The sequence below is a fragment of the Salvia hispanica genome, chromosome 1 (assembly GCF_023119035.1).
Source record: "Salvia hispanica cultivar TCC Black 2014 chromosome 1, UniMelb_Shisp_WGS_1.0, whole genome shotgun sequence".
Lineage (NCBI taxonomy): Eukaryota > Viridiplantae > Streptophyta > Magnoliopsida > Lamiales > Lamiaceae > Salvia > Salvia hispanica.
This window is the reverse complement of record NC_062965.1, coordinates 50639189-50657303: the sequence shown is the minus strand read 5'-3', so window position 1 is coordinate 50657303 and position 18115 is coordinate 50639189. Positions and strand designations below refer to the sequence as shown.

General features: G+C 42.1%; 1 protein-coding gene and 1 long non-coding RNA gene across 4 annotated transcripts; one reads left to right on the top strand and one right to left on the bottom strand.

Annotated features, from left to right (window-relative positions):
- The first annotated feature begins 3816 nt into the window (after positions 1-3816).
- On the top strand, positions 3817-6108 carry LOC125201238. Its single transcript, XR_007172856.1, has 2 exons — positions 3817-4140; positions 4717-6108. It is a non-coding gene; the product is annotated as an uncharacterized LOC125201238 (long non-coding RNA).
- Positions 6109-7588: 1480 nt separating this feature from the next.
- On the bottom strand, positions 7589-12374 carry LOC125211174 (disease resistance protein RGA2-like). 3 transcript variants are annotated; one of them, XM_048110882.1, is made up of 4 exons: positions 9071-12374; positions 8700-8978; positions 8549-8621; positions 7589-8126 (listed from the first exon to the last, which is right to left on the bottom strand). In XM_048110882.1, exon 1 carries the CDS (start codon positions 12286-12288, stop codon positions 9076-9078), a length of 3213 nt encoding a protein of 1070 aa, XP_047966839.1. In that variant the 5' UTR covers positions 12289-12374; the 3' UTR covers positions 7589-8126; positions 8549-8621; positions 8700-8978; positions 9071-9075. The 3 variants fall into 3 exon arrangements, with proteins under 3 accessions (XP_047966839.1, XP_047966854.1, XP_047966846.1); XM_048110897.1 differs by having other exon boundaries at positions 8723-8978; XM_048110889.1 differs by having other exon boundaries at positions 8700-8970.
- Positions 12375-18115: the final 5741 nt, after the last annotated feature.

Below are 18115 nucleotides of genomic sequence, written 5' to 3'. Positions count from 1 at the left end.
CTGCGCACAACAACTACTTTGGTTGTCGAGTCCCGCCCGTCCGTCGAGCTCTAGCCGTCGGACAACTCTACTTTTGCAACTCCCGACGGGAAGGATTCCCGCGTGTCGCGCCAAAGTCAGACAATCATCATCCACCACAGCCACGCCTCATCCGTCAACATGTCATACGACTATTCCGGCTGTCACCGTCGTCAATACGACCCTCCTCAGGCCGTGCGGCAGGTACATCCTTACCAGCCGGTCCGACCACGACGTGCAACCTGCTAGGACCCTCCGGGCAGCCTCGATCCACCGCGTATTCTGCCCTATGATCAGCCGCCACCCAAGTACAGGCATGAACCCTACGGTCCGCCGCAACCTCACCGAATGGGTCTGTCCAGACACGCCGCCCTACCTGTTGGGATCCTCCCGGTAACCGACCACTACCGAGTTTCCAGCCTTATGACCCACCACAATCATGATAGCCATCTTGTTGGGAACCACCGCCTCACCGTGCATCGCAAGGATACTCGAATTATGATCTGCCGGCGTGGTGTCAGTCTAGTTGCTGGGATCCGCCCTGCCAACGAACCGATAACTGTTATCCACCACCGTATGTTTGCCCAGATATGGGCCAAGATTCATACGTCGAGCCGCGAAACTCCTACGCCCAATATCGTCCGTGGCAGCCTCAATATCACCCTTGTCCAGCCACCAAAGCGGAGGATCCGATTAACGCAAAGTTAGACTTAGAAGCATTTGACAGGATGGAAACTTGGGTCGGTGCCACAAATCGCCGGGTTAGAAAATTCCAATCGTCGCCGCAGGCCGAGCTTGATCTTGATCAGCAAAATGTTTCTTCGCCGCTCCGAAAGATGGCATATCCTCCATCGAGAAATAATGAGGCTTCTTTTGGCCTTCAAGTTTAGTCCCCAACGAGTCAGCGGCTCAACCACCACACCGCACCATATCCGATCAACCCCCAGCACGTCGTGTTGGGAACCACCTCTAATGGAAACTCCTGCTGTAGAACAGATCCACCAACCCTACCAGCCACCACCGCCGCTGCCGCGATCAGATCGCCAGCCGCAGCCGGTGAGTTCAGACCCCCCTTGGAGCTGCTGCCTTACTCCGCTCCAGGACCTTCCCAGCCCTTGCACAGCTCCATTGTTGGCCTCTAATCGTCTTCCGCAAGCTGCTGTCCCGAGCTCAAGGACAAATGAGTGGCAATCAAATCTACAAAATGCTGATGAGTATGGTTTGATAAGTGAAGTTGCCCCTTGCCTTCACGATGTTGTGTGGGAAGAGAGCATTGTTGAAGATAACTGGAAAGAGAATGGGATAGAACCGAAAGTATTAGTTGGGAGTAACGATGGTGAAGACAGTGATATATTTAGGAAGATCATAATGATCATTTTGCGCGCATTCGATCCTGGTATATGTGTCAGTTTTAGCAAACAAAAATGTGGATTTTTTGCTATGCAGATAGCAAAAAGGGATCTACGTGAGAGCGAGAAGGCGCTGCCACTTGAAGATTTTATCGAGTGCTTGTTTGCCGCTTCAGAAACCTTTCGCATCGAGCTACACATGCTTGCCAAACATGTTGTCTTCACTAATGCTTGGAAATTTAATGGGGATGATGAAGGGAGACGTTTAGTTGTTCGGTGTGCATTTGATCTAGGAGGAGGCGCCTCGCCAAAGATTTTGCTTTCAACTCTCGTCCTTGCTTCGTGGTTTCCAGACAAGGTGGATTTCAACCGTTGGGTAGTTGATACGATCTATATCATAGGATATCTCAATTATTTAGTTATTGTTTGTGTTAGGAACTTAATTCCCTAACGGCGATCGGCGGCGGTTTGCTCGGCGATCGCATGAGTTTTCCGGCGTCCTAGATTAGGATCGGCGGAGCGCTAGTTTCGGCTGTGCGCGGAATTCCTTCGTCGTGCAGCAGATAATTAGGGTTGCGAGAATAATTCACGTTTATCTTTGTGGGCAAAAATAATATTTCATTCATAATTAAGATTTATGAACATAGCCCTATTTATAGACTAAGGACTAGGGTTGGTTCGACTCCTATCCTAGTTCATCTCGGGAATGAACCAACCTTATAATTACGTTCGACACTTTACTGAATTTAAATAATAAAAAAAACGACTAAATAAGCTAATATTCAAAAATAATAAAAGAAATAAAAGAAATAAAAGGAAAAAGACTCCTAGCCATTCTTTGAAACGTAGTCGCCCAACGTGACTGGCGCGCGACAGTTGTCGTTGCGATGGACGGTTCCTTCACTTCCCGCGGCTTCGCCGCCGTCCCCTCAGTCGCGACGTTCACCTGCACTGGAACCTTGGTCGGCTCCGCCGGCTGATGCGGCTCCTGTACCAGGGCCGTATCAACCCCCCCTTCCATAGCGAAATCCTTGTCCTCAAGGAGTACATTCGGAAACCTACACTACACCAGTTCAGTCGGCTCCCACGTTGGTGATTCAGTTCCATCCGACCAACGAACCAACACATGTTCCAAGGGCCTATCTTCGTGCCATAGCACCCTTCTATCCAACACCCGAACCGGGTACACCACTGGCCTATCGCCAAAAAACTCTGATGGTAGCTCCATGCCAACATCATCGTCACCACCCGCCACGAACGCGCGGAGGAGGCTAACGTGGAAGACATTGTGGATCCTACTCCCCTCTGGCAGTTGTAAACGATATGCGACCTGCCCTATACGTTCCAACACCTTAAACGGCCCATAATAACGACGTGCCAATTTCGCAGATTGAGGGCGAGCGACCGAATGTTGCCTATATGGCTGAAGCTTCAATAGGACCAAATCGCCAACCTCAAATTCCACATGTCGCCGGTGTTTGTTTGCTGACTCGCGCATTCGCTGCTGGGCGCGCTCCAAGTTCTGTCGCAATGATAAGTCGCATTCTAAGCCTTGGTTATTGGTCAGTATGTCGTGAAATGCATGCAGTTGCTCAAGTGTGCAGGATTAAAGGATCCAAGTCAGTAGGAGACGATTCAGGTGACGCAAGTGAAAAGGGCGCTAGAAGGGTGCAATACTGACCAGGATGCATGCTAGAGAAAAGGCTCAAGATGGAGAAGAAGGATAGTTGGGATGATCATTACATATTTGATTTCCAACATCTTCCACTTGAAGAGTCCCCTTTGAGGAAATATAGCCATGATGAAGGATCAGTTTTTCCTTTTTAATGTAACAGTCCTTACGAAAGGCTGCAAAATAAGCAAAGCATTGCCTGAGCTCCAAGGGAAGATGATGATAACTCAGTTTCAAAGCTGGTATTATCAAACTCTCTTTAGCGACAGCTTCCATATATCACTGTCTCTCACATATAATGTAATGTCCCAAAACCCACCTTAGGCGGAAAAGTGAATTTCGGTGCTAGAATTAGGATTTTCGGCGAATAATTCGAAGTAATTAACAAAATAAATTTTGACAATTTTATAAATTATGGAATAATGAAATACCAGTCTTAAATAAGTGTAAGAAAAGATATGCGAGCAAAAAAATTGTGTTTTAAAGAGTTTTAGTACGTTCTTGAGAAAAGTCTCCGATTAGAGATTTTCGATGATATAACGGTCTGAAAATTCGTAAATTTAAATTAGTTAATGCTATAGAAGTTTAGAATTAAATTAGAAGCATTACTGTTTGGAAATTAGTGTGTCGAGATAGTAGGAAGTTTAAAGGTTTCAAAAATGTGTGTATATGAATTTTTAGAATACATTGTCTAAGTTGTAAGTATAGGATCTTTATTGAATTAAAGTGAGTTAGAAAGTAAATAAAGATTAATACAAAAAAAAAAGAAAGTGAATTAAAGAAATAGAAAAAAGAAATTGGAAATTGGAATAGAGATTTTTATCTCCACTCTCCCACTTACGGGAAGATTCTACACACTACCACTTCTTTCATTTTCACACAGACACCACCGCCTTTCAGATAGGAAAGGATGACAACCTCTCTCGTCGGCAATCACCGCACAAACACCTTTGCAACGTTTCTCTCTGTCTAAATCTCTCTTCCGCTGTTCAAACACACATGTCGGCCTTGTTCTCTCTCTGCGCTGCTGCTGTCCGGCAGTTTGTAGCGCCACCGTCGCTGGATTCAGACAACTGTAGGATTTTCTTGTTTATCCTTCATGTAAGTAACCTCCCCACACCTCTTATTTGTCCAATTTCATCCTCAATTGAAAGCCAGGGTTTAGATTCAAGTTCTTCCCCAATTTGAATTTAAAGTAAAATTAGGTGTAAATCCAATATTTTGATGGCTTGTTAGTTTCCGAAGCCTACTTTGAGGAGTGAATGGAATTCTAATGAAATTATTGGGGGATGTTTATATAGTTGGATTATCTTAGATAGTATGAATTTGAAGGATACAAGTAGAAATTATGTTGTGGTGAAAGAAATGGAGACAACTTTTATGCTATGTTCTGGCAGAATTTTCCAGCTTCCGTTTAACCAAGTAAACGACCTCATTTTCTTATCAATTTTTAACTGAGCATACTTCCATGTGTCTTCTGCAATGTGGCCAAAATTCAGCCTCAACCGAGTTAAAATGAATTTATAATGATTTTTGTAAGGAGACTGCCTTGTGCTGCTAGGTTTGGGTAAAATAGACATTTATATGACTATTTAAAGTAGGTACTTGTTCTGTAAAATTCCTAAGACATGACCATAGTCGAAATGCTTATGTTCTAATCTTATTCTTTTGGACAAGTGTTTGAAGATGTGACTGCTAATGTGAAATCTGGAAGGAGAAATAGTAGTTTTGACTAATCTAATGTCTTGTGGGATATATGCGTGCATATTGTAATTGTGGAATGATAATACAAATATAGTGTGAACTTAATTGTGTCTGTGATTGATTGATTGATTTTATCTGAATATATTTGGCTTGCTAAATGATTGTAGTATTGTTTGGGAGTATGTGATAATTAAGCACCCCTATGTGGGTCACTGGCATTGACACTCTATATGAGTTATTGTCACCCCGGTGAGGGTTATCGGCACCCTATGTGGGTTATTGGCACCCCTATGTGGGTTATTGACACCCTCGTGTGGGTTATCGTTAGTAGATTGTTTAAGTAGTTATGATTTAAGATCAAGCAATATGGTTGTTGATGATAAATGTGATCGTTCATGATATTGAAGTTATTGATATTAGAAACTACTATTGATGTTGCTATGAATATTTGTCAATATTACAAAAAGAAAATTTTGAGGCTCTGTGCCGTGACGTCGAAATATAAATTAAAGAAAATAACGGATCGAACTATGATTATTAAATATTTGAAAATCTAGATGGGGTGTTACAAGTTTGGTATCAGAGCCTAGGTTTAGGCGATTCTGGGTAGAAGTGAGTAGAAGTGAGTCAGTATAGTGTGTAGAAACATGCTACATAGGAAAAAGTGTCTGTTAGTACCAGAGTACCAGAGTCTGTTAGTACTAGTGATTCGATGCAACTGCTTAGGTTTAGAGTGTGGAAAAATTGATAAAGTTGACGGAATTTCCCATGTGACCGAGATAGACGTTATATGGGGCTGGGCACGCTCCGCAGCAACAGCCTCCACTTTCTCGTTGACCTGCTTCATCCTCCTTGCGATGTTGTGGCGATACAATAATTTCTTGAGGCTGTAGCGGCTGAGTTTGGAATGAGAGTGGTTGAGTTTGGAGACATGAGTGTTGCACTCATCCAAAATGTCATCAATCTCATAAGCAAGAGCGGTGAGCTTCTACAGCCAGTTTCGAATTGGCTTGCTCTCGATATGCTTGTCTTCGGCATCCTCCAGCACAACTTTGATGGTGGTGAGAGTGCTGCAGAGCTTCTTCATCTCATCATCGACGCCCAAGATCAGTCTGATCTCCTCCTTGATTAGGGAGCTCAAATTGTCAAGAAAGAGTTGAAGAAATGCGTCTGCCATTATGAAACAACAATAGTTTACTTTTCTTCTTCTGATAGCCAAATGAGGAATTTGAGAGGACTGAGTGTTTATGTTAGCAAGAATAGAATTGTTCAAGCTTAAAAAGTATACTTTGTAAAAGTAAACGACTTGGGCCACATGACGATTATCCATATGTTTTATAAAATTATATGAATTTTACAAATTTATATCCATTCGTTTGATGCTATGATCCAAATGACCCTCTTAGTGATTTTTCATATTTATTGGTTCCAATTGGACCACATTGCATTGCCTTTCTACAGTAATTTAAAGTGGAATTATTCTCTCACCACTTAGTAGCCCAGATAATTGCAACTACATATATTTGGGTTTTGACTATATAAAATTGTGACATATACATAATTCAATATTAATGCAGAACACAACTAATATATGGATGTCAGTTTTATATTACATGGAAGTCATTTTTGGTTCATTTTAGAAAGGATGACATTAACAATGTACTACTCCCTCTGTCATGTACTACTCCCTCTGTCATGTAAAAATAGAGTACTAATTATGGACTTTAATAATTTTCCAACCCCAAAATAGCTAAACTGAACAGGTTCAAGATAGCAAATCGATATACCATCAATTTAACAAGATCATATTTTTAGTTTTGGTTTTTCGATTTTGAGCCAATATCAAATCAAGCAAGACTGAACGAATTGCTATATTAGCTTATCAATTAATCTATATCCATATGGTAAATTACATAAATGATTATTTTAGATTCAAATCTAATACTCCTTCCGTCCCACATAATTTTACCCAGTATTCTATTTTAGGCCATCCCATATAATTTTACACACTTCACTTTTACCATATTTGGTAGTGGACCCCATATTCCACTAATTCATTCCTACTTACATTTTATTATAAAACTAATACTTTAAAAGTAGGACCCACACCCCACCAATTTTTTCAACTCACTTTCCATTAAATTTCTTAAAACCCGTGCCGGGTCAAAGTGAGTAAAATTATGTGGGACGTTACATAAATGATTATTTTAGATCCAAATCTAATACTCGCTCCGTCCCACATAATTTTACCCAGTATTCTATTTTAGGCCGTCCCATAGGCCGTCCCATATAATTTTACACACTTCACTTTTACCATTTTTGGTAGTGGACCCCATATTCCACTAATTCATTCTTACTTACATTTTATTATAAAACTAATACTCCCTCCGTTCCATAGTAATGGAGGCAAAACTTTTCGGCACGGAGACTAAGAAAAATTGTGTTAGGTGAGTTAAGTAAAGAGAGAATAAAGTGAAAAATGAAAAAGGTAGAGAGATGAAGATAGAATAAAGTAAGAGAGAGTAAAGTAGGTATGGAAAAATGTGTTAGACTTTTACTTAAAAGGGAAATGACTCTATTACTATGGAACGGACGGAAATGAAAAAACGCCCCTATTACTATGGAACGGAGGGAGTACTTTAAAAGTAGGACCCACACCCCACCAATTTTTTCAACTCATTTTCCATTAAATTTCTTAAAACCCGTGCCGAGTCAAAGTGAGTAAAATTATATGGGACGGAGGGAGTAAGTGAGTATATGGTATAGTATGAAACCGGATTACAAGAATAAAAACTTTACCAGTTAAAAAAGGACTTAAAAAACAAAATTAAAACAGAGTAAAAATAACAAAATTAAAACACGAACACGAATATGAACATGAGAAACACGACACTTTGGGAGTTGGGAACAACACTCTACCAATCTTTGTACCTAATCGACTACCCTTCCTTTTTGAAACTATTTCCACCTACATTCCATCGAAACATGAGATATGCATCCTAAGGCAAAGAAGCGCTACTCCTCTAACTCTCTCTATACTCATCTACAACAACAGGAACCACGTCGTATTCTATGTACTATTTACACAGGCGTATCTCGTTCCACGTGGCCCTTACCACGGCCCAGTCTGCGTCCTTCTCAAGCACTGTTGCTTCGCCCCACTCTGCTGTTTCACCATCTCCAGCAGGGACGGATCCAACATGTATCAAGAAGGGGCAAATGCCCCTCCTCCATTTTCCTTACATATATATAATTTGTATAATATAAAATTTATTTAGTTTAATTTCTCACTAATTGCTCCATCTAAAATACATGAATTTTGCCTACGTATATTTTTGCCCCTCCCAGTATAAATTCCTGGCTCCGTCTCTGATCTCCAGCGCCTGCCAGCATCAAACAGAAAGATTATGAGAAGGTGCTCGTTTCAGATGGGGTTCATTATCTCTTCCCATCAGCGATGCTAAAGAGATATAATGGGAAAAGTGGTCTCAAGAAAATATCAAAGAATGAGTCTTGATGGGAAGAGCCAGCTTCGTCGAGTGAAAATTCTATTCTAAGCAGGGAGTTGAGACGAACCATCCATGACCATTTGGGAGGTGTTCGGTTTGCAAGATTGTATCCAGGATTAAATTTATAGTGTGTTTGGTTAATGAGATTTAATTCCACAACTCAATCTTAGATGGATAATCATGGGATAATCCTAGATTGTATCTTGTATTATTTTATCTTAAAAACCGAACACCCACCTGTATGTAAATAACAAATAAAAGAATAAAGAAGAATAGATTGAAATACAATTACTAACCATCTTTGTATTCTTTTTTCAATGCTGTTTCTGGTACATCTTCTTAACCTCGAAGAATGATGTCACTTGAAGTCTTGAAAACAAATTTACTAAAATTAGAGGTGAGCTTGATTTGTTTTACACAGAATCAGAAAAAATAGATAAATTATACCATAGAATTACGATGCGGCGTACGTGAGCAATCTTGTGCCAATCCTCTCCACTTCCTCTCTTGTATCGCCTCTCGAGTTGTGGGCATCCAGAGACCATTAGCTCATCCAGATTTGGCAGAGCTGGAATCGATACAACCTTTGGGCAGTTTGCAACAAAGAGTCTATTAAGAGATGGTAGCTGATCTGGGAGTGATTCCAGCTCAGGAAGATCACTTAGGAATAGCCCCCCCAGGCCCCTACCAGTACCACTATGCCAACCCTCCAAAGTTCCTGCAACACTATGAAAAATAAAATAAAATAAAATACTAACAAGAAGAAGAGTTAGTTTATAAAGAAATAAAGAAGAATACATTGAAATAGAATTACTCACCAACTTCATATTTGTTTTACATATTTTGGAGAAATATTGATGTGGCGAACGTGGGCAATCTTGTGCCAATCCTCTCCACTTCCTCTCCGACATCGCCTTTCCAGCTGTGGGCATCCAGTGATTGTTATCTCTTTTAGTTTAGGAAGATCAGGAATCGACAAAAGCTTTGGGCAGTCTGCAACAGTGAGGTTAATAAGAGATGGTACTTGATCTGGGAGTGATTCGAGCTCAGGAAGATCCATTAGGTTTAGCGAAGTGAGCTGTTGAAAGGCTTGTGGCAAGCGTGTCATCTTGGGAAGACAATGTAACAAGAGCCAGTCAAGATTATGGAGATGTTTAATATCCTCTGGGAGCTCTACTAACTCTCGGCAATCGCATATCAGGAGGGAATCCAGAGCAGTAAGGTGAAGCAACATCCCTTCTGGTAAACATCTCATTGTCAAACAACTCTCAAGACTTAAATATGAAAGCTCTTTTAAGTCTTGCAGACCTTCTCTTGTCACAGAGATCTCTTTTGCACCTGTAATCGTCAGTAATCGGAGCTTACGGAACTTTGACATTGTTTCTATTGGGAAACATGTCAGGCTCTCCTCAATATCCACTTCGAGATTAATAGGAATGTCCTCCTCAGATAATAAACCCAAAGTTGAGCTACTGCAGCTTAGTGACTCCAAATTTTGGAAGGAAGAGAGTGTTGGCAGTATTAATGAGGAGCAATGCTTAATCCATAAAATTTGGAGATTTGGGAATGCTTCTTTACTACTCACTTGCTTCTTTGAGAGTCCCTTAAGATTTGGGAGATCAATTAAATATAGTGATCTCAAAGCCACAAACTGTATCTTTACTGGGTGTCCATTCCCAACGTCTTCTTCTTCAATAATATACTCCACCTTCACGTTCGTTAAATACAGTCCCACAAGATGAGGTAACTCTCCCAGTTTTGGAAAACGCCTAATATTTTCGCAATCAGTTATATAAATCTCAACTATTTTTCTCAGCGTTGAACTTTCCATCCATCGTGGAAGATATCTACCATTGAAGCCTTTTATAGAGAGAGAGTAAAGGTTGTGGTGAGGTTCAAGTGCTTCCAACACCCTTTCATCAACTTCCTCCTCTAGCTTGGATAAGTCATTTCTTTCCCATGACAAACTCAACTCTCGAAGATTGTTTTTCTCTGCAATCTTTGCTTTCTTTGCATCTATATGGTCTTTTACTCTCTCCAGATGCCTAATCTCAAGCCTTCCACTGATGTTCAAGCATTCCAGTTCCTCAAGTTGGTTATATCTCTTTAGACCCACAACAAACATACTCAATGTTTTTAGGCCATTTAAGTTTCTCATTTTAGATGGCATCTCACGCAATGACTTGCACCCTAATAAACATAGATGTTGGAGATTACGTAAAGATGTGAGCTTCTTAGGCAAAGCCACAAGTCTATCACAGTAATCCAAGTTGAGGTTTTGCAAATTCCAAAGAGTACATAACGAGTTAGGGAGAGTGCGAATTTCAGAATGAGACAAATTCAAGTATCGCAAATGTTTAAGATTGATGATTGAAGGAGGCAAATATTTTATTGCTTTTGCATATAATACCCTTAAACTTTTGAGCTCCAAGATGGAAGTAATGTTCATATCTTGCTGAAAAGTTTTAGGAAACAAGGCAGTTTTATGTAGCAAATTTACCTCGCGGACAGTAGATGCACTTGCGAGATTTCTTTCACTTTGTACCCCGGGGACTTTGTTCTCCATTATTGATTCTGCAAGATCATGAACGAGATCATGCATACCAATCTTGTTTGTGTATAACAAATTTGTTTGTAGAAGAGATCGAAGTAGTAGCTCATTACATATTTGATTTCCAACATCTTCCACTTGTAGAGTCCCATTTGATGAAATGTAGCCATGAGCCTTCCAAAGAAGGACCAGTTCTTCTCTTTCAATGTAATGGTCCTTAGGAAATGCTGCAAAATATGCAAAGCATTGCCTGAGCTCCAACGAAAGATGATGATAACTCAATCTCAAAGCCGGCATTATCAAACTCTCTTCTCCCGACAACTTCCATATCTCATTGTCTCTCACATGTATCCATTCCTCATCTCTCCTTTTAATCCGTAGGATTCCTCCAAGCGCTGTAGCAGCCATGGGCACTCCAGCACATTTATTCACGATCTGTTTCCCAATTATTTCCATCTGTGGTGACACCTCTTCATTTGGTCCGAAGGCGCGCTGCTGCAGCAGCGCCCAACAGTGCTCATCCGACAGCCCCTCAAGACAATGACATGGAAGTGTTGTCATTATATCAGCAACCTTCTTCTGCCGTGTGGTGACAACAACCGACGAACCAGCTGATCCACATGACAAAATATCTCTCAACTCAAACCATTTATCCTGGTGGTCATTCCAAACATCATCCATCACAATCAAATATCTTTTTTTGCTCAACAATTCCCAGAGACGACGCTCTGTAGCATCCAAGTGCTGAAGATCCCATGCTTTTCCACTTCCCGTTGCAGATTCAATCATGGCCTTCACCAAAGTCTTCATTTCAAAGTTATCAGAAACACAAACCCAAATCCTTATATCGAAATGATCTTCCACCTGGGGATCGTTGAAGACTAGTTGAGCGAGAGTGGTCTTGCCAAGGCCGCCAACACCGATGATTGGCAGCACAGACATCTCCTGTTTCTCCTTCACGTCATTTACCAATATCTCCACAATTTTGTCTTTATCTTCTTCCCTGCCATGAATCTGATTAGACTTGTTTAACAAGGAAGCGGTCTCGCGTGAAGCAAGAGTAACTTCTCTTGGCTTATCCACAGACATCTCGCGCAGATGAAACTTAGTGCGCTCCGCAGCAATGGCCTCCAATTTCTCGTTGACTTGCTTCATTCTCCTTGCGATGTTGTGGCGATACAAAATTTTGTTGAGGCTGTAGCGACTGTGTTTTGAATCGGAGTGGTTGAGTTTGGAGACATGAGTGTTGCACTCATCCAATACGTCATCAATCACATAAGCAACATCGTTGAGCTTCTGCAGCCAGTTTCGAATTGGCTTGCTCTTGATTTGCTTGTCTTCGGCATCCTCCAACACAGCTTGGATGGTGGTGAGGGTGCTGTATTGCTTCTTCATCACCTCGTCGACACCCAAGATCAGTCCGATCTCCCGGTTGATAAGAGAGATCAGTTTGTCAAGAACGAGTTGGAGAAATGCCTCTGCCATTATGGAACAACAATTAACGATTCTTTTTCTGATAGGCAAAGCAGGTATGAGAAGAATGAATGTCAGAGGATGATGGTATAATGGTATGTTAGTATTGTCAATTTGTATAAAGGTTGAGGAATGGGCCACCTTGCATTGTCTTATGTTCAATTATTCAAAGGTTAGCTATGGAATAATTAGGTGAATATTAGACGGTTTGTCCATATGTTAATCAAGATTAAATTGTTTATTGGTTTGGTGATAAGATCCACTTCACCCTCTTATTACTTTTTCATCCCACTAAACATTTCGAACTACTCACTAAGACCACCTTTTCATTGTCTATTTGTTCCATAGATTCAATTTTAATAAATAAATTTTGATAAGTGTAAATTTTTTTCATCTCTTTTAATATGGAGTATATATATAGTACTCCCTCCATCCCAACGAAGATGACTCATTCCTTGGGCGTCATGAGATTTTATGCAACTTTAATTTATGTGTTAAGTGGAGAGAGTAAAGTAAGAAAGAAAAAAATAAAGTAGAAATAAATGTGTTTTCATTTTTAATAATTTGCCATCTTAGTTGCGACAAATTAAAAAGGAAAGTGGGTCATATTCAGTGGGACAGAGAGATACTAATAATTTACAATTAAAAAAGTTAGCTAAGAAACACTTAGATTCTGAAGTATAATAGTACATCATAAACATGAAAAGTGCATATTCTCTAATCTCTGCAATTATAAAAAGAGAAACCCCAGATAAATTGAGTAAAAATATCCGACTTTCGAAAGGAGATCTAATTATATGCAGCTTTTATATAAAATCTTTTATTTTTGGAGTTAGAAAATTTTATAGAAATTCTATGTATATCAAGAAGGTTTCATTCTCTCTTTCCTCCATCCCATAAAAATACATGCACTTTTTATTTTCGTCCATCCCAAAAAAATATATGTATTCCACTAATACTCTTTAACTACCATTTTCCTCCTCTCTCTTGCTTCACCAATTTTATCTTAATTCTTATGCCATACCCATTGCCCATATTTTTATGAGACAGAGAATGTATATATTAAAGTTTCAGTTATATTGTTTACAATTAAAAAAGCTCATGAAATTTTATGTTTATAATTCTCTGTGTCATACCCATTGTAAAACTTTTAAGTTCTTTTGAATTGTTATAACCATTGTTGTGTTGTGTGTCGAGTTTACAAGAGGTCAAAAGAATTTTGAAGAAGCCATCAAAAAAAGAGAACAGTAACTTACAAACAATGTAAATATTTAAATAAACTGAAATCTATTCTATGTCAACACGAACACGAATACGAACATGAGAAACACGACACTTTGGGAGTTGGGAACAGCACTCTACCAATCGTTGTACCTAATCGACTACCCTTCCTTTTTAAAACTATTTCCACCTACATTCCATCGAAACATGAGATATGCATCCTAAGGCAAAGAAGCGCTACTCCTCTAACTCTCTCTATACTCATCTACAACAACAGGAACCACATCGTATTCTATGTACTATTTACACAGGCGTATCTCGTTCCACGTGGCCCTTACCACGGCCCAGTTGTTACGGACGTGCTCCGCAACGGTCCTGCTGACAATCTTCTCGAGGAATTAAGGATGATAATCCCTCGACAAACTCAAGGGAAGATCAATATTTCGCTGGTTCACAGACGTCTTCCGTTCAGCAGCAAAAGAAATAAGAGTATTCTTGTTCAACACGATAGGTTATAGGGAAAATATTTCATTCCTAAAAGAATAAGTTCAATGAAATACCCTATTTATAGACTAAGGACCCTAGGGCGGTTCGACCTAACCTAGACATTCGGGAAAGAACCACACAGAAAACCCGAACGGGGCTTATAAGATTGGCCCGACTCAATGTTAATTTAAATAAAAGTTCAAAAACAAAATAATGCAAAAAATAATAAAAACACAAAACGTAGACTTCTTCAGCACTTGAATTTACTCGGCTGTTTGAGCTTGTCGCGTGGCCTTAGCGAGCGCGACTTGGCTCCTGGTCCCGTGCCTCGATCATGCGCCGCATCCCCTGTTTCCGGCAACTGCTCTGGCTCCCTCAATTCCTCCTCCAACATCTCTGCCTCCCTCAGCTGACGCTGCTGTGGTCTCTGCCTCCTCAGCTGATGCTCCCGGGGTGTTCGTATCAACCCCCCCTCCGTTAAGAATCACCTTGTCCGCAAGGTGAAAATCTGGAAAGCGACACACAAACGTTTCGACCGGTTCCCAGGTTGGCGTCTCTGCGTCATCCCCCCACTGTACCAGAATCTGTTTCTTTGGCTTGCCATCTCGCCAAACTACCTTCTCATCCAATACCGCCATTGGGCTGACCACCGGGCGGCTCCCCACAAATTCTGGTGGGAATTTAACTCCATCCACATCTCCTGTACCAGCCACAAACTCTCTCAACAGACTCACATGAAAGACATTGTGAATTCTACTTCCTTCCGGTAAACGAAGCCTATAAGCCACCGGACCCACCCTATCGAGGACTTCAAAAGGCCCATAATATCGTCTCGACAGTTTCGCTGATAATGGTTTTGCCACAGAGTGTTGACGATACGGTTGAAGCTTTAACCACACCAAGTCTCCAACCTCAAATTCAACATGGCGCCTATGCCTGTTAGCCCCCTCCGTCATGCGCTGCTGTGCTTGCTGTAGATTGCGGCGCAATGTGACCAGTAATTCCCCCCGCTGTCTGATGATCTCGGCCACATTGGGGGGAGTCTTTGCTGACGGCGGAGCCGCCACCAAAGTCGGTGGATCCCTTCCATATAGTGCTCGATATGGTGATGTTCCCAACCCAGAGTGATGAAAGCAATTTAATGCAAGTTCTGCCCATGGTAAAAAATTTGCCCATTTAGAAGGTTTATCCGCGGTGAAGGCGCGCAAATACTGTTCCAAACCCCTGTTGCGAACCTCCGTTTGACCATCCGACTGCGGGTGATAAGCAGTCGAAAAATGTAACTTTGTGCCACTTAAACGCAACATCTCATCCCAGGTAGCATTCAAAAACACCGAATCCCTGTCCGACACTAGAGTCTTTGGAAACCCGTGGTGGCGGACCACCGTATTGACGAATAGCTGAGCCACCCGGAGAGCATCGAACCTTGTAGGCAGCGGCGCAAAATGGGCATACTTAGAAAGCCTATCCACCACCACCATAATTGTGGTATACCCGCGTGACTGAGGTAAACCGGTAATGAAATCCATGGAGACCGCCTCCCAAACCTGTGACGGAACCGGTAAGGGTTGCAACAAGCCGGCCGGTTTCTGTGTTGAGTACTTCGTTGCTTGGCACACAATACACTCGGCGACAAAATTCTTAACATCTTTGCGCATTTTTGGCCAAAAGAAACCCGCCGCTAGCAAACGAAAGGTTCTTTCTTGACCTGGGTGACCTGCCATCGGAGAGCTGTGATGTTCCTTCAATAAAACACACTTAGCTTTGGAAGCGTGGCTGACCAGCAGCCGGCGGTTATAATAGATCAATCCATCCACATACCCCAGATGTCCCGGAGGCTCTCCTGCTTGAATTTTCCGTGCTAACTCCACCAACTCTGGGAGTGACGCCGTTTCGTCGCGTAACACCTGAATTACTGTCGGGACGGGTTTTGCCACAGTGACGAAGGCCAGTTCAGTCGCGGAGGCCTGTTCCGCGTCGCACAACGGTGGCGATGTAGCCTCGCAGGGCCCCCGTCGTCTACTTCGTGTTGGCGAGACAACGCATCTGCCGCTTTATTTGTGATGCCTCGCTTATATTCAATGGCAAATTTGTATCCCATCAGTTTACGGACATACAGTTGTTGGTCCGGTGTCTGTATCACTTGTTGTAATAACTCTTTAAGGCTCTTTTGATCACTCCGTATAATGAATTCTCTCCCCAATAGATATTGTCGCCATTTCTGAACGGCCTCCACAATTGCATATAACTCCTTGTGATACGCAGATGCAATTCTCCGTCGAGGACCAAGCTTCTTGCTAAAGAAAGCTATAGGGTGATTATTTTGCATGAGCACGGTGCCAATCCCCACATCTGATGCATCCGTCTCAACACAAAATGGCAGATTAAAATCTGGAAGGCGTAAAACAGGAGCCGATGTCATTGCCTTCTTCAACTCTTCGAAAGCGGATCCAGCCTCCGGGGACCACGAAAAAGCCTCTTTTTTTAATAAGTATGTAAGAGGTGCTGCAATCATGGCGTAATGCTCCACAGAGCGACGGTAGTACCCTGTCAAACCCAAGAAGCCTCGTAACTGCTTTACCGTTGTCGGGGTGGGCCATGCTGTCATTGCCTCCAACTTGGCAGGGTCCGCTTTGAGCTGCCCTTCCGAAATTAAGTGTCCTAAATACTCCACCGTAGTGCTTAAGAAAGAACACTTGGAGAGCTTGATAAAAAATTGATGTGTATTAAGGAGTCCCAATATGCTGCCAAATGCTCACCATGCAGCTCAAGTGTAGGGCTGTAGATCAGGATATCATCAAAGAAAACTATTACACACTGGCGGAGGAGCGGGCGGAAAACTGTATTCATAGCTGCTTGGAAAGTGGAGGGTGCATTCGTGAGACCGAACGGCATAACCAGGAATTCAAAATGCCCTTCATGAGCTCGGAATGCTGTCTTGAAAATATCTGCCGTGTTCATACGAATCTGGTGATAACCGGAACGCAAATCCAATTTCGTGAAGAATTTAGCCTTGCCCAACTCATCAAACAGTTCATCCGCAGTGGGTATGGGAAAATGATTCGGCAGCGTCGCCTTATTTAAAGCGCGATAGTCAATGCAAAACCGAAAGGTGCCATCTTTTTTTCGGATCAACAAGACTGGGGAAGAGAATGGACTACAACTGTGTCGAATGATGCCCTGTTCCAACATATCTCGCACCTGATTTTCGATTTCTGTCTTCTGGAAATATGGATATCTATACGGCCTCACATTTACTGGTTTTGCGTTGGGGAAAAGATGAATCCGATGATCAAATTGTCGCGATGGCGGCATGCCGCGCGGCTGCTCAAAAACCCCACGATGCTCCTTTAGTACTCTCAATACTACGTCTGGCAAATTTTCTGGAAATTCAAATTCCTCGTGTGAGCTGTCAACGGCAGGCTGCTCCCTATTGTTGATGGGGATAATCTCATAGAATTCATGTTCATTTGCCTGTGCTGTCAGCAGCGAAAAGGAGTGGAGTGAAATCTGTCTGGGACTCGGAGTAATGCCTTGTAGAAAAACTGTCTGACCCTCCTGAACGAACTGCAACGTTTTCGCCACAAAATCTGCTGAGATCTTCCCTAAGGATTCCAACCATTTCATCCCCAGAATCACGTCCGGCCCATGATGGGCGAGGATGTGCAGATCCACCAACAACAAAGTGCCCTGTAGAGTCAATTTCGTTCCACGCGATATATGCGTGCAAAGGAGGGAGGCACCATTGCCCACTAACACCCGAAATGGTCGAATAGGCGTCAATTCCAATTTCAATCCTTCCGCTATTCGTGGGTGAAGGAAATCGAGGGTGGCCCCTGTGTCAATTAACACTCTTACTGCAGTCGTTCCCACCGCACCTTGCACAATAAAAGGTTTCGAACTCCCACTACCATCCAGTGCGTGCAGGTGTGACAGGTCGGCAGTGATCACCTCATCGTTGGGACAACCTTCCTCTGAGTCATCCTTCTGTGCCTCGTCCAGATCATCATCTATATAGCAAAGGAGTTTCACTTTGCAAGTATGACCTGGTACCCACTTCTCCGGGCAATGCCGACAAAGGTTACGGCGGGACCTCTCCGATTTCTCGGCATTAGATACCAGAATTGGCTGC

Coding starts and splice junctions, on each gene's coding strand:
- LOC125211174 (XM_048110882.1), bottom strand. CDS start 12,288: ATGGCAGAGGCATTTCTCCAACTCGTTCTTGACAAACTGATCTCTCTT.